Source organism: Platichthys flesus, chromosome 5, assembly GCF_949316205.1.
Source record: "Platichthys flesus chromosome 5, fPlaFle2.1, whole genome shotgun sequence".
In the NCBI taxonomy this organism is placed as follows: Eukaryota; Metazoa; Chordata; class Actinopteri; order Pleuronectiformes; family Pleuronectidae; genus Platichthys; species Platichthys flesus.
The window spans coordinates 9,831,755-9,856,510 of NC_084949.1; the positions used below are offsets into that span (position 1 = coordinate 9,831,755).

Below are 24,756 nucleotides of genomic sequence, written 5' to 3' on the forward strand. Positions count from 1 at the left end.
GGCTCAAGAGCTCACTCTAGTGGAATAAATCTCTCTCTCACTTCATTTTAGTCTGTTTCGCAGTCTGTTTTTATTCTGCCCTATATGAAGATGATTATTTAACTCTTTACAAATTAATCATTTTGAACCCAAGATACGTTTATCCCATCAGGTGATCCAGAAGGTCTTTACAGTGATGTGCATTTTGACAGGTTACTATCTGGCATCTCATTTTAGCATTTGAAAATGATGCGAGTGGCTGAGAACGCTGAACACACTGCAACTCCAGAAAAAATCCTCACATAGAAATATGTGTGGCAAGTAGTCGAAACACAAGCAAAGGATAAAGCAACAAACCCTTTTGAAAAAAAGTGTCCGAAAGAAACAAGCTGCAAACACTGACAACTCAGACGCATATACAAGTTGAAGAAAAAGCAGTCAGTTCACTGGACTATTAACATTGGTGTTTGTAAGGAGCAGATTAAATAGGAAATGGTCGAAATTGATGCTCAAGCAGCAAATATTCAGATTTGTACTGTGTATTACTCCACAAACACTGGATCCTGAAGTAACAGTACTCACCTGGATAAAGCCTCATGGTGTTAAATGGCACCACTGACACACTACACTACAGACCAAAATCAATCAAAGAGGCTGTAAAGTATATGCATGAGCCTAAAGAGAGAAACATAATTTGAATGAAAGTTTAGAATGTAACTTTATATTTTACACACACACACACAGTTATATAATGAGAAGTAACCTCTATTGACACTGTATACTAATTATTAATGTAATCCTCATTTGATAGTTCACTTTGTGTATTGATGATATTTGGTGTTTCCCATTCTCAACTTCTCACATAATGGTAAATGCACGTAGAGTAGAACGTCCACACAGGAACAGTAAACACTTTTTTGGAACTGTGTTTACATCTTTCTACTTAGATGAACAACAAAGTTATTATGGTACAGACTCACTGCAGTGGGGTGACGTTCATCTGGTACAATGTGGCAGCGGGTGAGGTGAGTGGTACTCCGTCCATCATCCCCAGTGCCTCCTCCAAGCCCGTGGCCCCAGACTCCTGGAAACCACGCTGCAGGAGAAATAGGTTTTTATTATGTTTAGAACAAATGTAACAATATCCTCTACCAGTTTTGTAGATTTTACAATATTTAACTTGGTATTTAGTTTGTCTTTATCAGCTAATTTCATGGAGGATGTTTATTTTATAAAAATTCTTGTTTACCATTATGTATAAGAACATTATAACTTGTGTATGAGCAAGATCACCCTGCCAAGCTTGTTGTCAGCAAACATCACGTGACCGAGGAGAGACAGAGATGCACTTTCTTTTTGTCTGTGAGGAGGTGCAGTTCTGAAAGACAGAATTTAATCTCTGTTCAAAGTTCCATTATGGTGCAAACTATCTGACTGTGACACTTGAACGCAATTTACAAATGTTGTAATAACAGACAAGACAGATAACGTCTCTTTTGGGAATCTTTATTTTAGAACATGTCACAACAAAACACAGATGGTAGAGATTTGCTCATATAGCAAAACATTAAATATCTGACTTCTACAATTTCTGTCAAAATGGTCACAACTCAGTCAGATCTCAACAGACATGAAACACATGTCGACATCCAGAGCGAACCTCCGGAAATTTACACGGCTGCAGAACTTCACTCGGAACATCAGCCTTTTCCATTTCACAGTAATCCTGTCATCATAGAGGGAGGCCGAGTTAAGAGCGGCCGGCGAGCCCCAGTCGCCTCGCACGCCTTACGCAGGCGCATCATTGGGGAGGCTGCAGACACTAGCTGCCTCTGGGAGTAGGGAATGGTAGGGTAGGAAAGGTGAGGGTGCAGCAGGGCAGTTGGTGCTCCCACTGCCCTGCTGCAGAAACCTGGGGGGATGGATGGATGGTGGTGGGCCAGACGAGGAGGAAGGACAAAGCAGGGCCGTGGAGAATTTAGGAAGCGGCATGGCAGCTTCACAGGGGGGATCTTCAGGGTGGAGCTATTTGAAGGTTTCTTTGGAGTGATAGGGTTGTCCGGGCTCGGCTTCACCGTTATCTCCCACTTGACTGAGATGGACAGTGAAAACTGCTTCTTGAATGCTGGATGAAGAAAAATGAAGAAGTACAGAAATGAGGATCACAGCAGTAGACAGATATGCCACAACATTAACGGATAACAGGTTTAATGTTGTGACACCTGTGTACAGTATATCTGTGGCCTGTTTTGAAAGGGTTCATTCTGGTAATGTCATTTATCAACGTTGAGTCAATGTTAAGTCTCTGATGTAGTTCAGGAGTTGCATTCACAGTCATTCCAACCATTGCTTTGCTCTCATTTATCAGAAGTAGATGTCTTTGCCAAGGAGGTATAACCAAGTTCATCAGCGTTTGTTTATTTGTTAGCAGGATTACGCAGAAACTACAGGATGGATTACTTTCACACTTGATGGAAGGACGCGTTATGTTTCAGGAAAGAACTCATTAAATTTTGGAATGATCTGGATTAGCGGGCTAATCTCAGACTTTACACTTTTTTAAACATCGGAAGATTAGCTGTTTTTCAGCATTTCTCTATTCTCCGAATAGTCCATGAATCTTGATGGGGAAGAATCAACACATTTTGGAGACTCATAAATATCAGTTTGGATCTAGTCAATTTAAATGTAGTTTCAGAGCTATGCATTTTGTTGAGGAACATCAGTTTAAAAAGTGCCAGTCTTCTCTTGCCTGGGTCCATCCTCACAGATGGACCCAGGCAAGTCAGATTTCTTCAGTGATACAAGATGTCCAGTGTTGTGCTCAACAATGTTTTCTTGGCCATAAACAGCTGTTTGAGTTTGAGACTGAAGCAGTTGTGTGTCGACTTTCAGAAATTACAACACATCTTTTTGATCATTGTGAATATTTTGCTTTAATAAAACTGGAAATCTGTGAGTGTGTGTTTGTGTGTCACTCACCAACCAATGACAACCAGTCAAAATCTGACTTGAAATATCATGTTCAAAAGGCAAAAAAACACTGAAGCCACCTTGGCCTCACCATTTGAAAGGATTCTCTGAAGGCTTTCTTCAGATAACAAATTGATGAGGTAAAAAAATATGTTTGTGACCTAGACCTCCAAATTATAATCAGGTGATCCTTGAGTCCAGGTGATGTTTGTGCTAGATCTAAGGAGTGTTCCTGATTTATCATGTTCACTAGAACATGAGGTCACAGTTCACCCTTGAGTCAAACTGTACATTTGTACCACATTTTAAGAAATTCCTCTTGAGATATTGCGAGTTACTGATGAACAGACAGATATACGTTGGACAGACATCCTGAAAACATAGTACCTCCATAGTACCTCTGGCTGTTTCAGAGCTAAGGCGTAATAATGTAAAATAAATTCAAAGAGTATTGAAGAGGATGACACTATAGGGGAACCATATTTACAGCAATTCACTGATCACAGGCATCAGTCCAGCACCAACCTTCCACCAGCATCTTCTTAGCCATAGAAGCAGCGTGGTGAGATGAGAAGGTCACTTTCGCTGACATCCCCTCTACACCAGCTTGAGTCATCAGACACACTCTCTCCACCCCATCAGTGAGCACACGCAGTACCTGCAAGCACAGAAATTGATGGGGGGAATGGTCTTGGGACAGACGAGTTCTCATTTATTTTCATTCTGCTCCCTTCCCTATCAGTAGTTTGCTTAAACTGAATCTCAGTCAAGCAGCCAGGGCAGGTTCAAGGCGTGTGGTGTAAAAAAAATGTACAAGTCTGCCACATTAAAGTGTTTTAACTTAGTGTGTGTAGGTTTGTAGAGAAACTTGGGTCCTGTCCTGTTAGTAAGCTGAGGAGGTAAAGATCATTGTGAAAGGTAGAACTGAACATAGATTTGTTTTTTCTCTATTATTTAATCTGAAGTTCTGGTAATACCTGATGATTATAAACTGGTCCCTGAGCCTAAGTTCCCATTATGCAATCACTAAAGGCCTAATTATAGTCCTGCGACTGCAACCGCGGAAGGCCACGCAGCTGCATCGACGGATCCGTTTTGGTTTATGCTTCCTAATCGGGTTGCGCGTGTTGCAACGCAATTCACCGCCAGAACACTAGGCGGAGTAACTTTTTTTTTCGAAAACAAAACACACAAAGAAGAGACGTCTTCTTCTTCGTCAAAAGTTTATTTACATCGCCACTCCGGCTCCTCATAGCCTAATTCTGGCGGACAAATCGGCCAGTCAGTGACGGGTTATACAAGTGGTCATACTTTCGGATCTCTTCTGCCAAGTGCTCTTCTATTTGGTCAATATTCGTTCTTCTAAATCTTCCGTGATTTCCGCGTATTGTGGGGCATGAAACCGGAAACTAGACTCCGGACGGGATGTAGTCAGCCGACCAATCACAAGCCTTGCGGGCTGCGTGAGGCCCGCGTCGTTTTGTCGTATAGTTACAAAAATTGGCGGACGCACGCAAGCCGCCAGAGGGCTCGAAAGGGGCGTGTTGCGTGTCTTGCGTGCATGCGTGCGTCCGTGCAACACAAGAATAATTTGGCCTTAAGACAAACTACATTGCTGTTGTACCTGCAGCAGGCCCTCTAGTCTGGTGGTGACTGGCAGATTGTCAATACAGAGCTGTCTCTTCTCTGTGCTGTGGCGAACACTGATGGGGGAGCCGGGCTCCAGCTCGTGGCCGTGCAGCAGGCGGATCGCATCAGCGACTTCACTTGGTGAGCCGTATTTGGCGTACGCGAAGCCGCGGTTCTGTCCGCTGAAGTTCATCATCAGCCTGAACTCCCAGAGTGGACCCATGGAGCTGAACAGGGGGATCAGCAGGTCCTCGTAGGTGTCCCGCGGGATCTGGCTGATGAAGACCTCGCAGCGGCCTTCTGGGGTCGGACCATTCCACACTGTCACCAGAACAAACAGGAGAGAGAAGTGATCTGTCACGTGATCTCATCAGCTCAAGTTGTTACTTTGTTGGCTTAAAGCTTCATTAAAGGATAAATCTGGAGTTACGTTATCTTTTTTTACTCTTGTTATAGAAAACATTGATAACTAGATTGGCACTGAGTAGAGCACGAGCCTTTGACAAGGCCTAACAGTCCCCTTATCAAACCACAATTAAAATCGATTAGATCTGGATATTTGGGGGGGATATGAATACAAATTTAAATTAATTAAATATCAGTCCTGTAAACATGCCCCAATTTTTGTATTAATATATATATAGATCCAGAAATTACTCTCAGAGTAACAAAAAAGACATTGATGAAAAATATCGTACAATATAAAAGGATAACAACAAATAACAGTTTCCTTTTATTTAAGTGAGTGTATTTAATTTAGGCATTGTTTCCCCCCTATTGTGACCATAACACATCATTTTAACTTCACTGTCAGTTGGAGGAGCAGCACTAGTATGTGTTAAGGTTTGAGGGAGGAGATGGACCCAGGATGCAGAGGTTATAACAAAAGGGGATTTAATATACCAAAACAAAACAAGAACACTAACAAAAGTAACACTGGCGACAAGGCGCACGAAGAACAAGGAACGAGGAAGCAGGAGAAGCTGGTCGAGACAGCAGGAACAGACAAACCATTTCTCACGACGTGGGGAGAAAACAACGAGTACAACCCGACAAAGGGCTTGGGGACACAGAGGCTTAAATAGACACAAGAGGGAAGGCAGGAGCAATTAACCACAGGTGAAACACATGAGGACTGGGAAGACAATCACAGAAAGGAAGTGAAGATAGAAACCACACACAAGGGACAGATACTACAAAATAAAACAGGAAACAGAAATGACACAGATGAGACTGAAATTAACAAACTAAAATGACAGGACACCACAGTTTGAGCTGCGGTCTCTCTCACCCTCAGGTGGTCCCCCGTACTTCCTCTGGCCATTTACTTGGGTCAGTTTTATATTGGTTGTTCCCAACCAAGTTTCCAGGGCCTGCACCCGCTCAAGATTCAGCACCTGACAGGAAAAACAAAGTAACAATTACACAGTGACAGTTCCTTTGCAACTAACAAGACAAATCATTTGATTGGTTGTGACACTGTTTTAACCAATTTATTCAATGCATGTATAACTGGCAAATGTAAAAGTAACAAATGAGCAGTGTTGTGCAGGTTCACACCTCTCATGAACTAGTTCAAAGTTCAGTTCACACAAGTAAATATGAATAGTTCACATTCATAGTTCACCATTTAAATTCTGAACTAGTTCATAGTTCAGTTCATTTCATAGTTTAAGGTGTAAAGTGAGACATTTTTGTAAGAGGCCAGAGCTGTTGTGTTGCAGGTATGGCCTGCCCCTTTAAGGAAAGTTTGTAGTGTGTGACGTAGTGCACCTGGGTATTGAGGGAAGAGACGTTGAAAGTGTGTTTATAAGGAGAAGTGACGGACCACCTAGAGGTGATGCGAGTGTTGCTCCTGCTGTATATCCAAGAAATAAAGTGTCCGAATTCCAAGTAAAGAAACATCTCCTCCTCCTTATTATTCACGGAGCGGTCCGGACGGCTGGTTACTGGCCAGACAGCGAGGCAAGATAACCCATGAGCCGAGCGGTGGCCAGAGAAGAAAACACTTGGAATACGTTTCTTGTTTGGTGTGCATGTGTGTGCGATGAATCATGGGTAACGTAGTGCGAAGTCGAGTTACTTGGTTCAGGTTAAGCTACATCGCGGACATTTCACGGGCACTGAGCAATGACATGGTGCAAGCATTCGATTTAGACAGCGTCTCTCCTCAGGAGAAGGAAAACATTCCGTAACGTTTTAGCTAGACCTCAGATAATATTGTAACGGACTGGTAGTTAGGTTTATGTTCTGTTTGACTGCTATGTGTTTGTTATGACTTATGTTCAGCTAACTACACCATGTCAATAAGTATTGGGATTTCCAGAGGGTCAGTGAACCAGTCAGGTTGGGGCAAGTGACAGTTCTAGACCAATGGCTGGAGAGTTACCTGGCATGACAGGCTCTCATTGGCTGATGAGTTGGCATGTCAAGGGTGAATGAGGAAGGGGAGTGAAGAACACAGTGGTGGATGATAGGAGTGTCGGAGTTAAAACCAGAAGTTAGTCGTGTTCGCTGGGCTTTAATAAAGTTACACATAAAGAGAGAAGTTTCCTGTCGTCTATAAGCGAGGACGCTGAAATATGAACGTGTTCACCGTTCAAATTCATTATTTGTCATTGAGTTGCGTTCAGTTCACCGCTCTCACAAAAATGAACGTGTTCAATGAACGCGTTCTTTTGCGTTCGTTCATGCACAACACTGCAAATGAGTACCCACAATGCAACTCAAACACCAGTTGGGCCGATGGGGTGTCTAAGAGCACCGCACACACACCAATGCAGCACTGGCGAACATTTGCTCTCGTTCACTTCCAATCTGCGCGAATTAAACATTCAATTCCTGTGGTGAGGCAAATCCTCAGCGTGGCTTTAAATGGTGAACTTTGATTGGCTCCGTCACAGCCTCAACCAATAGCAGTAGCGTTTGTGTGGCTGACTTGCGTTCTAAAGCGTCGGGTTATTACACGACAAACCTCATTAAGCATCTACACAAATTTCACGTGAGAGAGCATGCAGAGTTCGTGGAACAGAATATAAAAAAAGGAGCCGGCACGAAGCAGCTAACCTTAAAGGAAATGAAGGAAAGAGTAGAAAAAATTCCAATGAATAGTGTGCAGGCAACCAAAATCACCGACAAGATTTTAAACTTTATTGTAATGGATGGGCAACCGCTGTCGGTTGTTGGAGACAAGGGATTTCGGCTGCTAATTAGCCACCTGGAGCCACGTTATGACATTGTAAGCCGAAAATATTTGTCCGAGACGGCTCTACCTGAACTGCATGCTAAAGTGTCCAAACACATATTGGAGAGGCTAAAAGACGTCAAAGCTCTGAGTTTCACCACAGATATCTGGAGCTCTGACGTTTCCCCCGTGTCACTTTTGAGCTTAACAGCACACTGGCTGGATGAGAGTTTCATGCCACACAGTGTGTGGCACAAATCCCTAATTGCACTGACTGAACCAGTCACACTATATTTTTGTGATTAAGATTGTTTTACTGGTGCACAATTATATAATAAATAAGTAATTCAGTACATTTATATCTGTTTATTTGTTTTATAAAAAATAGGAAAGAAATGTTTAAGACAAGTCTCATGATCCCAGTCTTTTCCCCCCAATGAAACTTACAGTTTGTTACCATAATTTCGCGCTGTTTTTCTATATCGGTATCGGATCGGTATCGGCCGATACTAAACCTCAGATATCGGTATCGGAGGTGAAAAAAGCGGATCGTGCATCCCTAGTTTACACAGTGAGCCAAGATGTAGGAGACCCTGATATTGGCTGTGTCAACTGCCAGTAATTAAAGTTGAACAACAAAACCACTTGTTGGACAACCACCACCACAACCCCGAACGGAATACAGACCACACGACAGATTCCTGTGTGAGTCACATGTTGCTCTGGTCACATTCAGCGAGCAATGAATAGTAACTCCCTCGGCAGGTGATTATCAGTCGCCTGCAATCGGGACCATGCCCTTATGTTGGATGGTCTGCAGCAGAGATGAGTGGGCTTTAAGGGCTGTCACTTTTTGTAAAACCTAAATTCGACATGAGACGCAATTCAGATGAGGATGGCGTTGCTCTGCTTATCTGTGGTGTCTCCTCCGCTGCCTCACTTTGGGTGGAAAGCTAACAGCCGAGCCAACAGACTGCGTGGTACAAGGTTCACAAGCAGCCTTACAAATGTGTGTTACTCAGCCGTCTACAGTGCAGACCCAAATCATTTCCACAAGCCGCTTCCCGGATGCTTTGGCGTCATGGTTGTTTGCCCAGACCAGCTTCACTAGGGCCATCCACTTTCGCAGCAAAATGGCAGAGGGAAGGCAAAATGACAAGCTGACAGTGACCGCCCTCTGCTGGATCAGGAGACACCCTTCTGGACTGCATATTTTAAATTCTCACTTGTTCAATTCAATTAGAATATAAACTTTTCCCTCCACATTGGAATAAATGCTTGAATTTCAAATACAAAGTGACAGCGCTGATAGGCTACAGAGGTTTGATAAACTCACTTCATTTTAACTCCAGATTAGTTTTACATTTCAGACTTGGAGGCTTCCGTGCAAGCTGATGCTGATTCAAGTGACATCACCTGAGGACATTAACCTGCCCTGCCCCCCCACACACACACACACACCTGGTGGGGTTCCCTTTGAGAGAGAGCAGCCAATCATGCAGTGACAATAGGTACAACGTTTTTCTTTAACTTTTGTTTAACTTTGTTAAAACATAGCTGATTATTATCCACGTTCAAAGTGTTCAATTAACCTCTTATTAATGGTTTACATAGATATGGAACAAAACATATGATGTAGATAGATAGATAGATAGATCTAGAAACGTTTACATCGAGTAGCTTCAAACACACATACGGGGCATTGAGGGTAAGAATGAGCAATGGAGAATCATGGAGGCCATGTAAAAGGTTACTAACTTGTAAGTAATATATCAGAAAAATAAGTTTAAGAGTGAAACATAACGTAAAATCCAACGTACTGTACACAGGTAAACGTGTTTCTATTTAAGATGTGCAAATAGGTAACAACTGTTAAGTATTGTATATAAACCTAAAAAAATCAAATTGTAACTTAGAGCCAAAACCAAACCTATTGTGCATTTGTAAAGTTTCTGTTAAGAATTGTTATTTGTTATTCAAACGTGTTGTGAACAAACACCATGCGACAGTGGGAACCAGTGGACTGAATCAATCCTCTGATGTGCCGCCCGGTCCCAGGTGTGTGTCCCTCATGTGCACGCAGCCGGACAGTGAACCCACAACCTCCTCAGTGGAGGAACAAGAACAGGTACCATCACAGACACGTCAAAGTACTCTGTGAACAGACAGCGTCTGGAATTCAAACCTTCACTGAAGTAAAAGTATTGAATTCTAACTCACCGACTCGGAGCCCATGTTGTTGTATTATCGATGAGAGAAGTAATTAAGACGCTGGTGCAGGTCGGCTCCGTGTGGACCAATCAGCGTAGACCTCCACCCGCCACCAGCTCAGCTCGTGCTCGTGACCCGCCCTTTTTTTAAACAACTTTATTTACAAGTGTTTAGATAAAAACTCTTTTCAAATATGTTGCTCCGCACTGAAAATAAACAGCTCAAGTGACAGTCCAGATAAATATACAGATCTGTAGATTACTCCGTAAAACATAATAATGTATTATGTTAAAAAGGATATACAACATAAATATAAATGCAACAAAATAAATTGAGGGGGGGAACTATTTCATATTGTGTATTTAAAAAAAAAATTGTATGATATATATTTATATGTCTCCCTTGCACCCCCACTTGGGATGGTATATTTTCCTTACGCCCCGGTCCTCTAGAGTTTGAGGATTTAACCTGATCCTTTCAAATGACCGACATTTTTATCTAAGTCATGAACAATCGGATCAACTGAACGACAGCCGTTTCACTGATAGATGCACATGCATGACCTATAGTTTCTTAATTACACATATGTTATAACTGGTCCACTAATATACAGTAACTAAACTTGCTTGTATACGTATTGTTTATTGGTGTAATTTCAAACCTTTAAAGAAAGAAAAGCTTTTTTGCACCAAATGCCTCATTGAGAAAAGGATGTTTGCTCCGCTTGTTAAACATTACAGCAGTATAAAAAAAAATGTACGACAACTGGATACACCTGAGTCTGGTCAACCTTAATGTTTTGGGTTCACATTTCTACAGAGTTATGGTCAGAAGGATCCTTTTTTATTGCTACTATCAGAGAACCAACACGTTCTGGTACAACTGTGGTCCAACGCTCCAACTCACTGAGGATATTCATCACTTTTAGACTGTTGCATTCATGACTAACTGTTGTTGAGCAATGTATATGATACTTTTGTGAATGTGACTGAATAAAAAAACAATAGAATAACATAGTGAGTTTTATTTTCTGCATTACACTTATGGATGCATGTGCAATACTATTAAATTTCCTTTTTTTTTAAAGCAATTAATATCACATTGATGCTAACAACAAAGCACAACAAAAAAACACGACAGAAAAACATGCTGTACATTCTCAGCTAAAACTGAGTGGTCGTCGACTTCAGTATCCTGACAGGGTGGAGACCGTTGGGTATCGTTTACGCTGAGTCATGCACTTGTCCCTCTCGATGAACAGCGAGTGGGTCTTACAGTTCACGTCCTTCTCGAGGGCCATGCGAGACTCCTCCAGCTGGGACAGGGAGCCTCTGGCCTCGCTCAGCTGCTGGTGCAGTGACGCCACAGTGGCATCAATCTGCCTGGCCTCCCCCTCCAAACTACAGACAAGGGCAGCAAATGAGGAGATAGAGAAACAAAGGGAGATACATACAGTATGATTTGTGGGTGTGTAAATGTGTGTGTGCGTGTGTGTACCTGAGCTGAGGTTCGTCCCTGCAGAGCTCCATGTGGGGTCTGAGGGAGCGGACGTAGAGTCTGGACTGAGCAACTCTCAGCGGAGCCTCTTTATTGTGGATGGCCTGTTGTAGAGCAACGATGTTCCTCTCCTGAGCCCCGATCTGCTCCAGGACCTGCACAGACACACACGATCATACAACAGATAATCCATCAATCCACCAATCAATCACTCCGTGTGTCTGTGCCTACCTCCGCGAGCTTCATCTCCAGCTGGGTCTTGGCCTCATTCAGCTCCACACAACGCTGGCTGAAGGCTCGGTCCACAGTGGAGCACTGGACCCTCAGGTCCTCAGTGGTGTCCAGCAGCACCCGCTCCACCAGCTTTCTGAGATGCACACGGGGGATATAAGACGTCTACACACCTCTGTTAAAAGGCCAGGTTGCTGTGATGTAAAAAATTTGACCAAGATAAATCATCACAAATCTTTTCCCACCGTTAATGTGACCCATAACCTGTACAATAGAATGGAATCTTCAACTGAAATCTTTAAGGGAATAACACATTTAAAACTATAACAATGTGGTTTCATAAGTGTGCACACCCTCTTATAATTGGGAGTCTGGCTGTGTTCAGAATTAACCAAAAACACAACTGTCATAAATTAAAGGGACACTGATGAACCCTAAATAAAGTTCAGGTGTTCGGAGCTGACATGAACTCAGTTGCATCTTCCAGCAAAAGCCACGGTCTGCAACAGGCTTACAAAGCATCAAAGCATCGCATTGTGGAAAGGTCTCAGTCAGGAGAAGGATGGATTTACCATGGAACACAGTGAAGACAGTCATCAACAAGTGGACAAAACCTCAGACACTACCAAGAACTGGACGTCTCTCCAAAATTGATGAAAAGACAAGAAGACTGAAGGCTGCCAAAAGGCCTACGGCAACACTAAAGTACCAGCAGGGATTTATGCCAAGTACTAGTAGTGTACTACATTTGACAACAATCACAAGTTTTCTTCCTATGTTTGGTCTATGGGGTAGAACGGAAAGATGGAAGCCGTACGATGAAAAGCAGTTCCTGCAATTGTAGCCCACATAAGCAAATGGTAAAAAGATTTGGACATGCACGTGAGCACTGGGTCAGCAGCCAGGCCACGCTCGAAGAAATGGCCCAATTTTGACATGAATCCTGAAAAGCTGATGATGAGGAGGATTTTCATCTTTCAGCACAACAACAACACAAAGTATTACTCCAAATCAGCAAAAGAATGGCTTCCCTAGGAGAAGATTCAAGTTTTGGAATGGCCCAGCCAGAGCCCAGACCTGAATCCAACTGAAAATCTGTGGGATGACCTGCATGAGGAGGACTATGCACAGGCAATATGACAGATTTGCAAGGAAGAGTGGGCAAATATTGCCAAGTGAAGATGTGCTGATGAACCCCTACCCAAAAAGACTGAATGCTGTCATAAACTCAAAGTCGCTTCAACAAAGTATTAGTTTAAGGTTGTGCATTTGTATACAACTGGGGTTATTTTAAGGTTTTTATTTTTACCCCCTAAAACATTTGAATATTTACATCACAACAACCTGGCATTTTAACAGGGGTGTGCAGACTATTTATATCCACTGTAAAAACAGCTACTGGACAGATTCATGAATGTGCCACAGTGTCACTTTGAGTCTGTGTGGAGGCTTCAACACAGTGCGACACACACACTGCTCTCTGACCTGATGCTGCTCGAGGCCTGCTCCTCCTGCATGGCTTTGCTCAGGTTGTCCTGTGTGAACTTAGACCATGCAGCATGGTTACACACCCTGCAGAAGACCAGAGGTTAGAGTGTATTAATCACAACATTATCAGCACAGTTTTTCATTCGCAGGGGTAATATCACTTCATGCATTTAGGAGCATTTCAAGGGACTTTGGGGGCCCGAGGCTGAAGGTGAAAGGTCCAGGGAGGCCTTAACCCTGAAGAAAAACACGAGCTATGAAAGACTTTCTGGACTTTATGTAAACCTCTAACTGCCTGCACCGCACCGGTTGTGTTTGCAGCAGGTGAAGGCTGTCTCTGATCTGCTGTGTCTCGCAGTATCTGTTCACACTGGTTGTGTGGCAGACGCACAACATAGTGTGTTACATAGGGTTTACCTTAGAAAATTCTCAGATATAATATAACTTTGATATGTTATTACACATCTAATCTACTTTTTGTTTTGATAGAAGAAGGGAAAGTTCACTCAAAATGTTTAATTCACTCATCATCTACTCAGTATTATGCGGAGGGGCTTTTTTGTGTGGATCATAGCGGACATTGTTGTGTACATGGTGTAAACCACCAGGTCCCGAGGCCATGTTGTTTACCTTTAAAGAAGGGGTCACCAAATCTGTTTACCACTGAAACTCCAAAAGTATTTTTGGGACTCAAACACCCGACACTCCATTGGCATAGTGGTGAGTAGATAAAGAGTGAATTTTCACATTTGGTTTAACTATCCGTTTAAGAAGCATTTGGTCAATAATATAATAAAATCCCTGTTCAAACAAAGAAATGGATCAGGCAACACAACGCTTCACTGCTTTTACTTTGAAAGAGGTACAGGTGAATATTTAGGTATGTGACATATTCCATAGATCATTTTCACCTTCTATCTTGATGTGAGCCACACACGACATGTGGAGAAAATAGGCGACCCCAACTCTCAGTGCGGCTCACAGGCACGAGATGCACCTGAGACATGCAGCTCATGTAGGCAGCGTGGGGGCTCTAACCTGATAACATGGGCCACCAAATACGTCATCCGGTGCGACCTGGGTGTTATGTAGAATGCTAGTTTCTCTTTATGGGGTTTGGTGTTGTTGCAGTCTCTTGTGATAAGCCCATCATAGAAATGACGCGTCCTCACAAAATTATGTATCGGCCTTTCTCTGGGGCCACCTCTCAGCTGGACCCCGGAAGTTGCCTGCTTTATCTACCTAGTTGCAACACACCTGCACACACACACACACACACACACACACACACACACACTCACTGGTCCTGCACGGTGGCTGAGCTGGGATGGTGCTTTGTATCGGCACTCATGTTACTGTATCTTCCACAGTGGTCGTCCAAGTTGTAGGCCTCGTACTTATCAGACCAGTCCAACTCTAAGGTCTGCTTGGCCTCTCTGTTCCTCCTGATACAGACACACAAACACACACACATCTAAATAAATGGTACCTTTCATAACATTCATGTGAGGCAGTTTGACTCCAATAAACAGGACCGGAGACTCACTTGATCTGAGTCACAACCTGAGCTGTGGTTCTCTTCAGAAGAGCCTGGACGCTCCTGATCAGGTCCACTTCCTACAAACACACAGCCATGCTTCTGGTTAGTGTCACACTGTGCCCTCTGCTGGCGTCATTTTACTGTTAGACTGAATACAGTACAGGCCTTACACACACTTCTCTCCCATACACATAACTGTAAGAATTATAATTGTTCAGGGCTGCATCTAATGATTGATAATTATGTTCAGTATTAATTTGTGTGCTGGATATTCTTTCTGAATATTCTTTTATTAATAGTCTTAATTTTATTTAGTTTTAATTGTTATCATTTGATTGAAATTATTTTATTTCCATGTGATCCCTTAACTTAAAGTATTTAGCTGTTTGATCACCTTTAACAGCTGCTCCTCCACAGAGTCTCGGACCAGGTCTGGTCCCAGTCTCCTCGTCCTGCAGGTCAGGTTATCGGTGGAGATGACGTACGGGGTCTCGGTGGCGTCCAGCGCCTTCTCCAGTCGCGTCTTCACCGCCACCAGTGACTGATTGTCGGCCTGCAACTGCTCGATGTGCCGCTGCAGCTCTGACCTCCAGTGGTGGAGGTCTTGTAGTCTCTCCCCCAGCAGACGCGTCCCCTCGGCCTGGGTGTGCAGAGTGGCCGACTCGGTGTCCAGGTGCAGACTCCTGGACTCTCGCTGGACGCTCCGGGCCTGGAGGCGGTCGGTGCCGGCCTGTTGCAAGAGGCTGTGGTAGTTGGAGAACCACTCGCCCGGTGAGTATTTCGCAGAGCGGTAGCCAGCTGTGGCGGAGCCTGAGGACGGCTGCGAGCCCCTCACAAGAGGCTCCTTCTCCGGGAGCCCCACAGCCACAGCCCTGCTGTCACAGTGAGGCCGTGACACTAACAGCTCAGAGCTCATGTCTCTGACGGTTTAATCAGCCTGTTGGGAAAAAAACTTTAAAACTGATCAGTTGATCATAAAAGACTGAGACCTCAGTGATGCTGCAGCAAACTGTGGCCTGTGTTTGTTTCCTGTTGCCCGGTTACACATGTTGGCAGGATCCTGGGCTCAGGTGACCAGAGATCAAATGAGCGGATGCAGATCAAATTACAGCCACAAGTGTGACTCAATATATAGTGGAGATCTTGAAATCTTCCAGTGAAATACTAGGTGTTATATCAACCCTAATCCACTCATTTTGCACGAGCAGGGGCGGCTCCTGGTACAGGCGACATAGGCGATAGCCATTGCGCATATCCTGTGCAGAAGCCTACTGTGCACTTCCTGCGCAGAAACCCATTGTGCACATCCTGCGCAGAAGCCCACTGCCCACTTTCTGCGCAGAAGCCCATTGCGCAGGAATTGCACACGCAGTTCTTGTTTTTTAATTCTTTTTTTTTCTGTTTTTATATTTAATTCATTTAAATTTAAATAGTGTAAAATGATTTGCAATTAATAGGAGAAATCCTGCCAGTTTAAAGAGGTCAGTATATTGCCAGGATGAAGATGGAAAAGACTGGGGATATAACCCAGGCCCCTTCTTGTTGGAAAACGACCACTCTACCAACTAGGCCACACCGCCTGCTGATTGCCATGAGGAACTAAGCACACTAAGAAGATGGACAAATTATCGTGTGTGTGTTGGTGTCGTTCTATGCTGCTTTTGTTACACACTTCAGAGAAAATATTTTCTACTTTACTACATATATTTGACAGCCTTAAAAGTTACTTTTATATTTTGGGATTTTTGATACTGGATGATTTAACATGGTTTAAAAACCTATTATTAGAGAATAACCCAGTGCTGCTGCTTGTTTCCATGTGATGTCCTATGGCTGCCCCCTGCTGGTTGCTGGGTTCCTCTGCTGCTCTAGCTTGGTTTGTGCACTACAGTTGTCCATAAAAGAAAAACCTTTAATATCCTTCAAGGGCAATTTGATGTACAACCAGCAATCAGTGCACGGCAAAAATAAACCCAATATAAGTCAACTTATTGAGCAAAGTGTTTTTATAGTACTTTGAAATATCCAGAATGAACTGATTTGATTGTACACATGTTGGACTTTACATTCACAAATCTCTTAATCTATAAAGTAAAAATGTCTGATCTTAAGTATGTGGGTAGTCAGAGAGGTCTTGAACGCAGACATATCAGTCTCTCTCTGGAATTATTTAGCAAAGTGTTTTTACAGAACTCTGAAATATCCAGAAATTAGGTACTTGAAGCTAAAAATGTGTGACCTTTATTTTGTAAAATCTCTAAATTGATACAGTCAAAATGCTATTCATAAAAATGACACATGAGACGATATATACTTCTTGTGAATATAATCCAATCCATTTCATTTTCAATTATGCATTTTGTATATGCTCCATGTCAACAGTTTATTTTGAAAAAACAAGAGTGTTGGCTGGCTTGACTGCATTAAAAGGAGGGGTGTTCATTTGTGTGTAACCTGTCAACAAACTCAAATTATGTCACAATAACAAAATGGAAGAATGCTTAATGTTTTGATCAATGCACCTATTTATAATAATTCAATTGTACAAATAAGATATAGGTTGATAGCTCAAATGTAATATATATATCACATACATATATATATATCATATACATATACATATATATATTATATACTATTGCAAACTAAATAATACAACTATAGGCTGTTTGTAGTTTGACCACAGGTAGGCAGTTTAGAGAATCTGAACAGAGATGCCTTCCCTCCATCACTCATCTCAATTACTGGTCTCACACCATTGCTGACAGCAAATGAGGTGGAAACACTATTTCTCCATTTTGCTTACATAGTCCGATGGGTATACCAGTAAGCCAGGATCTGACAATGTCCAACTCACTATAATGGACACAATCAAAAGCTTTGAAAGCTGCTTTACCTTACATGCTCTTCTGATCACATTGTTTTGTAGGCTCCATGTCTTAACTTTGCTGAGAAAAAACAACTGATGCTGCTGATGTGGAAGTGTTAACTAATTCTTCACAGTATAACAACAGTGTAAAATCTTGAGAATACAGATAAGGGGTAAACATATAGCCTACAATGTGTGTGAACAAACTTTGAAAATGTTACAAAATCTCAGTCCCTCTTACAAACAGTGGGTTTTATTGATTTCATATAATCTCACTGACGCATCTATTTGAAGAAATATCAGGATGAAAAATGCTATTTGAGTTGGTCTCCCCTGGGATATGTCCCTGTTGCTGTCAACACATTGGGCAAGATGCTAAATCCCGAATTGCTCCTCGTAGTAAAAAAAAGGGCTGGTAAATACAGTCCATTCACCATTTACTACTAAATTCTGTCTCCTCTTTGTTTTGTCAATGAAGCTGCACCACATTCATGTGGCTTGAATATGAGGATATCTCCTGAGGCAGGGTTATGGCGAGTGGGTCAGGAGGCAGTGTTTATTTCAGCCACGGGTGAAGCTGCAGCTCTCTCAGGGTGGGACGCAGCTTAGGGTCCTCCTCCAGACACAGCTGGAGGAGATCCTTGAGGTCTAGAGTGAAAAAGAGAGCGGGAAGATGAAGATGACCATTGAAGTGTGTGATGGCGGGTGTTTGCTGACAGGTTTGTGTACATTAGTGTTTTTTTTTTACTTTTGCACAGTCTGCTGCTGCTTTTCAGTTCTTTGCTGAGGAAGCGTTTGGTGATGAATCCCTGATTGTGGAGCATCTCATACAGGACTGTGCCAAGCTGCCACACTGTGCTGGGACCAGCCCTGTAGACAGAAGAGCTGCAATACTCTGGAGGGGCGTACTTTTCAGTGCCTGGAATACACAGACGTGATTATTACATTACATTTAGCTGACGCTTTTATCCAAAGCGACTTACAATAAGTGAGACAGTAAAGATGATGAGGAGGAGAAGCTTTGTGTTCATGTAAAAGTCACAGATAAGTAATCAGAGTAGAAACCAGGCATCTTACCATAGAATACAGTGTAAAATGAACGTTTCTTCACGAGACAGCTCAGCCCAAAATCAATGAGGCGAACCCGTGGGACACTTTGGCCAGTCTCTATCAGGATATTTTCAGGTTTGATGTCCCGGTGAAAGACTCTGTTCTGCTCCAGCCCAATGGCTGCATCGACCAGCTGCTTCATTATAGTCTGTGAGACAGAGAGGGACAGCAGTTTGACATTTTTCATGGCTGTGACTCCAGAGAACTGTTTCCAAAACCTGGAGATTCCACGAATATGATCTTGAATCAACTATAAGGTCTTGGTCCTGGGTGTGGCTGCATGTTTCCACGGCGGCTTATATACTTGACACTGAAGAGGTGACACTACTTTAAATACCAGGAGTGTAAACTGCCGTTCAGTCCTGTGACAGGCAACAAGAAGTGTCTCAATATGAACTTTCCTCCATGTTGAAATGTAATGAGTTATAATGTCAGTCAGAGGGGATTATAGACGGAGAGATAAGGAGTTACACAGATCAACCTGTTGACCAGCTCATGCACAGTGAATAGGATCCTGCAGCAGCTTACCTTGGCCTCAGACTCCCTTAGAGAGCCTCTTTTGAGCTTTACATATGTGGACAGGTCAACGGCAGGGACAGGTCTCTCCATCACCACGATCAACTCATGGCCCAGGTCATACCAGTCCAGAAATGCTACTGGTGCTGACGTCCCCAAGGAGTCACTTTTCTCTGCTGTTAGTTTCAGCATTATGGCCACCTCTGTTGGGAGCATCTTTCCATTCAGGCACTGAAGGGTCACAACAAAAGCAACAGTTCATCCATAATACATTCAGAAAGTGAGTTAGGTGAAAGCCACAGTAGAGTAGTCGGTGTTGGTCACTTACCACTGGTTTGCATAAAAGATTTTTCTGCCCTATGTGCTTGATCGCCACCTACAAGACAACAACACATGTTTGGTTATCACTTTCTGGCCCATTGTGTGTGTAAGTGTCTTTGTGTGTGTGTAATTGTGTGTAAGTGTGTCTGTGTGTGTATGTGTATTACTTTCCGGAAACATATCTGCTTTGCGGTAGCCAGCAAACACTGTTCCACAGCATCCTCCACCAAGCTGACCCATCACCCAGTATTTGGCCTCAAGGTCAACTACACAAATATTTGGTTTAACTACAGTTGTGAGCAACATTAAAAACATGTGACCTAATGTGACTCATTAATCTATTAATCACTTCCTACTCACCTCTTGGGTTGTCTCCTGAGGCATCCGGGGTCTTCTTCTCCACAACCCTCCTCTTTTTCTCTCTCACTTTTCGACCATCAGGAGACAATATTCTCTTCCTGTTTATTCGACTCAAATCAGTCTCCGCTAAGTCGTGTTCATTCGACTCAAAGACAAGTCGTCTCTTCCTCATTTCTGGTTTTCCCTCTTCATCATCTCTGTCTCTCCTTTTCCTTCCTCTCACACTGCCAACCTCCTCACAGGGCTCACCTGCAAATGAGATAGGCGCTATCATCAGATTGTCGGGATTAAACTAAAAACTGAAACAATGGCCATTTTATCTGATCAATAACATTGGTGAAAGCAGGTTTTTGCCCGAATTTATTCACCTCGATGCTTCTTGAGGACCATATCACAGAGACCAATCTTGACCAATAACTTTCTCAATATAAATGTATTTTCTACTTATGTATATTGTTTTCTACTTTTATGTATTGTTTCCTACTTATATATTTATAGGAGTTTTTATGTCCGATGCACCAAACACACCAAGTCAATTTCCTGTAAGTGAAATAGACTCTGATTCTGGTTCAGATCCGTGGCAGTCACTTCAAGTCACCGACTTGAAGTCTTCTTTTATGTTTGGTTTATTGCCTGAGACAACCAACACTTATATGTATTTGCCTTTGATCAATGGGTGGCTAGGCCTTTGATCTAAAAGTTCATGTTTGTGTTTAACGTTCTTTGGAAGATGCAAACTTTGATATAATGTTACATCTTTGTGCATCATTTGAATGGGTCAGGGTTATCCTGAATGTTGAAAGTTCACATCTCAATCTATTTATTCAGTGCAATATGTAATGGGGGTGCTTGTGTTATTCAAAATAAAATAACTATAATTATAACTTATGGAGTCTGAATATTATTTTTGGGGTAAGTTCCATAATACATATTTTCTCTTATTTATATATTATCTTCCTAGTTATGACATTTGGACACAGGGTGGGGGGGAAGATTATTTAGGGACACCAGTAGCAGCTCTCCCTCTCTCTCTCTCTCTCTCTCTCTCTCTCTCTCTCTCTCTCTCTCTCTCTCTCTCTCTATCTCTATCTCTCTCGCTGTCTCTCTCTTTCTCTCTCACTCTCTCTCTCTCTCTCTCTCTCTGTCTCTCTCTCTCTCTCTCTCTCTCTCTCTCTCTCTATCTCACTCACTCTCCCTCTGTCTCTCTCTCTCTCTCTGTCTCTCTGTTTCTCTCTGTTTCTCTTTAAAAGTATGGCATAATAGCGTGTTAATAGCACCCCATACATTGCCCTTCTTCAACCTTGACACTGTGTAGCCTTCATTCATAATTGGTGCTGTTTCTTTTAGTATTCTGGACATATATAATGAACAAGATTGGAATTTAGCTGTGATATAAATTTCGACCACTTCACATAGGGCCTGATCTGAGCCTTATGTCCTGCCATCTTCTAATAATTTCATCGGTTGTTCTTTTTGTTTTACCAACAGCATTTACTTTCTCCCAGATACATTAACATTTCTTTGCTGTAGCTCAACATGTTTGTTTGCCTCTTCCACTAACACCTCAAATTCCATGGCATTTGCGCTTGCGGTCACTCTGCTCTCTGTAATGCTCCATGGCGGAAACCATTAAAATATTATTGCCTCTACCATATCTGCACCTGTTATCATTGCTGCAATTATTTTTGTAGATTACCCGCAAAACACCTGCCAACCAAATGTGCAATATGTTGTAATGCCACGCAATCTAGCACTCTTTATTTGAGATCTGAGTAGATCAGGCCCATAGAGTACAATACTTCAGACTAACTCTTCTCAGGCCATTTCCTTACTATTAAAATGGCATTCTTTTCAAGACATAGAGCTGTGCCGGCTCCATGCTAGCTTTATATTTCTCATACAAATACGTACACAGAAGATTGCTTTCGGCGGAAGATGTATAAACTTTCTGATGTCCGTATGCGGATGGGGAGCTCATTCCACCATTAAGGAGCCAGGACAGCAAACAGTCGTGATTTTGATGAGTGTTTACTTTGCAGTGAGGGAGCAACGAGCCGATTAGCCGAAGCAGAGCGGAGTGAGCGTGCTGGGGTGCATTCTAGTTCATTTCAGGAAATTAAAACTAGTCAGGAAGTTGTGATAGGAATATACTGTCAGTAATGTTAATTAATTTGCTATTCAGCTGCTCACTGCTGTCTGAGGGATAGCAGCCTAGAAGCTGAACTAAGCAGAGCGTTACCGTCTCTCTAGTTAGCTCACAAAGTGATTTGTGTAAACTTCAACTGAACCTCAAGTTGTAAAGAATTCAAACTGATACCACTCAAAAAAAGTGTGCTTCCACCCCAAACATATTAATCAAATTTTTTATAACTTTTAACAAATTTCTAATAACTCTAGTTATGACTTGTCTTTTATATATTTAGTAAAACGTTTGCCTGTCATACATTTTTGATATAGAGCAGATTTTAATTTTAATTTTTTTATTATATTTCAGTACCGGGAGTGGATTTTGACCAAATCACATTAGAGCTCCTGAATTTGAGTATACCCATGCATTAGTCTCCATGAAGAGAGTCGATTTTCTATATATCACTTGTAAAAAAAGACATCATTATAACTCAAAATACATGTATTGTGCCACCATTGAAAAAATGACAGACCCCACCCTAACCACTGCATTATAAAATGCCAGTGGTGGTCTATATGGGTGAAGGCATGCCTGTGTGTTTTTTTCCCCTGAGCTCAGCCATTCCCTCGACTCCAGCTGACCGCTCAGCTGCGCCTGTCGCATACTGCTGCACAAACTGTTTCCATATCTCACCCACTCTCACACTGAAAGGTTGACCCCTGTGCACAGGGATAAGTGTGTCCCGAATTAGCGAGGAAGCCAAGGCGAGCTGGGCTGTGGCCAACGTGGGTTGCCGGGGGGATGTTTGGTGTTGCTTTGAGCGGGCTGGGTTTCTGCAGTGTGGTCTGTTTGCATGTCAGCAGTGTGCAGGGAGCGTGTGCTGTGGGCGTCTCAAACTACAACCCATGTCAAACACACACACACACACACACACACACACGCAGATACAGTCCTCAGTGAATACAGGGAAGGAAGATGCAGTTATATATAGGTGACCCTGTCATCTCTTAATGTCTTAAACCTTCGAGCTATGTGTTAATGGCTCCCTCTACATCTCATTCTCGTCTCTACTCAGTCATATCTATACTTGCTGTATACTCAGGATCTTTTTTGCATGTGAAAACATTTACGTCAACAAATGAAGTGCTACAGCTTTGCAAACTCTTAAGAAAACTGGAGGTAAGAATTTTGAGAGATGCAGTGTTTCAACCCACAGAGAAATACAGAAGTACAGGATTTGCATCATGGGAAGTGAAGTGTTTTGGTGTTTGGCTCATGGTCTAAACATCAGAACAACAAGGGCTCTGCTGCTTCAACTATGACATTCTTCTTTTAATCTATCAGTTGTGAGAACCTCCAGATTTGATGGGCGTGCAGTAGTAAATAGCGTGAGTGTCTGTTAAAGTGTTTAAAAGTGCTTGATGGTGTGTTTGGGGCAACGTTGTGTAAACTTCTCGCTCTATGTGCTCAAGACATGAGACAAAAATAAAATGTATGTAGTAAGGGATGAGTGATCTCGCTATGTAACACGGCACACAAGTTTCTCTCTGCAGAGGGAGGTGTGTGTGTGTGTGTGTGTGTGTGTGTGTGTGTGTGTGTGTGTGTGTGTGTGTGTGTCTGTGTGTGTGTGTGTGGGAGGGGACATTCCTTCCATTCTTGTTCTTCCTGAGGAAAGAGGGAAAGCATCACGCGCACACGACTGCCTGATGGCAGGCGGAGGGAGAGGTGTACATACACCCCTCTAAGGTTATTCACACATCCGCCTGTTCTTTCAGCGCTCCACCCATCAAACCCAAACAGTCTCAACCATCCATGTGAAAGGAGCTTTACATTTTCAAAACTCCCACACAGAGGATACAATGTATGGATTGTACCTTCTTGTTAAAGTTGTCTGTTTAGACCAGAGACTTAAGATAAAGATGGACGACACCACATAAGTGAAGCCAAAGCATCTCAATGGCCACCTGGTGGCCGGCTGCAGTATAGGTTATAAATCCCACCTCCTTCATGTTACTGGATGAGACATGGATGAAAGCAATAATAATGGATTTTTGTGTTTAACATGATCAGTTTGAAGAAAACTTCTTACACGGTGTAATGTGCAGTATCTGATCTCAATACATGTATCTGCAATATGATGATATGAATGGACCTTGGCTCTGAGCGTCCTTCTTGTTACCTCTACTAAAGAGCCATGTTTTTATCTGCATTTGTTTATTTGTTTTTCTGTCTCTAAGTGAGAGGGATGACACAAAAATCTGCTGAATGGATTATTATTAAACCTGGTGGAAGGATGTGTGTGTGTGTGGGGGTGGGGGGTGGGGGGGGGGTAGGGAAAGAACCCATTAATTTGTATCTGGATCAGGGGGCAGACCCACGTATGTGTTTTCACTTTGTTCAACATTATGAAATAGAGCTATTTTCAACACTTTTGAAGAATAAGTCTTGGATCAACTTATGAGTTTGTGCAATTTGGTGCAGATCCAAATAAAGTCCTGATCTAGTGAATTAAAACATAGTTTGATAAGGGGACTGCTGGTCCACAGCCCTGTTAAAAGAGTTTGTCCTCACTCTGGTGGACGGTCGGAGGCAGAAGATGTCACACCGTCCAAAGCCCTGTAACGCAAATTATGATTTGGGCTATAAAGATTTAATTAGGTTGACTGGTTGATTGTATGCACTTTACTGAGTTAGCCTTTGCTAGCCTCTATTGTTAGATT

General features: G+C 42.6%; 3 protein-coding genes across 3 annotated transcripts; all 3 read right to left on the bottom strand.

Annotated features, from left to right (window-relative positions):
- Positions 1–1,510: 1,510 nt before the first annotated feature.
- On the bottom strand, positions 1,511–10,000 carry LOC133953402 (dead end protein 1-like). Its single transcript, XM_062387312.1, has 5 exons — positions 9,986–10,000; positions 5,873–5,978; positions 4,577–4,902; positions 3,478–3,610; positions 1,511–2,104 (listed from the first exon to the last, which is right to left on the bottom strand). Exons 1-5 carry the CDS (start codon positions 9,998–10,000, stop codon positions 1,695–1,697), a joined length of 990 nt encoding a protein of 329 aa, XP_062243296.1. The 3' UTR covers positions 1,511–1,694.
- A 998-nt stretch (positions 10,001–10,998) lies between these two features.
- tekt4 (tektin 4) lies at positions 10,999–15,754 on the bottom strand. The gene is made up of 7 exons (XM_062388469.1): positions 15,127–15,754; positions 14,739–14,809; positions 14,494–14,637; positions 13,190–13,276; positions 11,705–11,840; positions 11,474–11,628; positions 10,999–11,376 (listed from the first exon to the last, which is right to left on the bottom strand). Exons 1-7 carry the CDS (start codon positions 15,646–15,648, stop codon positions 11,163–11,165), a joined length of 1,329 nt encoding a protein of 442 aa, XP_062244453.1. The 5' UTR covers positions 15,649–15,754; the 3' UTR covers positions 10,999–11,162.
- A 2,403-nt stretch (positions 15,755–18,157) lies between these two features.
- LOC133953403 (serine/threonine-protein kinase pim-1-like) lies at positions 18,158–20,298 on the bottom strand. The gene is made up of 8 exons (XM_062387313.1): positions 20,277–20,298; positions 19,909–20,157; positions 19,722–19,814; positions 19,556–19,605; positions 19,240–19,458; positions 18,679–18,859; positions 18,350–18,520; positions 18,158–18,249 (listed from the first exon to the last, which is right to left on the bottom strand). Exons 1-8 carry the CDS (start codon positions 20,296–20,298, stop codon positions 18,158–18,160), a joined length of 1,077 nt encoding a protein of 358 aa, XP_062243297.1.
- Positions 20,299–24,756: the final 4,458 nt, after the last annotated feature.

Coding starts and splice junctions, on each gene's coding strand:
- LOC133953403 (XM_062387313.1), bottom strand. CDS start 20,298: ATGGTCCTCAAGAAGCATCGAG. Junction 19,815..19,908: donor CTCAGGAGACAACCCAAGAG/GTGAGTAGGAAG, acceptor ATATTTGTGTAG/TTGACCTTGAGGCCAAATAC. Junction 19,459..19,555: donor ATCTTTTATGCAAACCAGTG/GTAAGTGACCAA, acceptor GTGACCCTTCAG/TGCCTGAATGGAAAGATGCT.
- LOC133953402 (XM_062387312.1), bottom strand. Junction 3,611..4,576: donor GACTAGAGGGCCTGCTGCAG/GTACAACAGCAA, acceptor CTGTGCTTGCAG/GTACTGCGTGTGCTCACTGA. Junction 2,105..3,477: donor TAAGAAGATGCTGGTGGAAG/GTTGGTGCTGGA, acceptor TTCTTCATCCAG/CATTCAAGAAGCAGTTTTCA.
- tekt4 (XM_062388469.1), bottom strand. CDS start 15,648: ATGAGCTCTGAGCTGTTAGTGTCACGGCCTCACTGTGACAGCAGGGCT. Junction 13,277..14,493: donor TCAGCCACCGTGCAGGACCA/GTGAGTGTGTGT, acceptor GGTCTTCTGCAG/GGTGTGTAACCATGCTGCAT. Junction 11,841..13,189: donor CAGGCCTCGAGCAGCATCAG/GTCAGAGAGCAG, acceptor TGTGCATCTCAG/AAAGCTGGTGGAGCGGGTGC.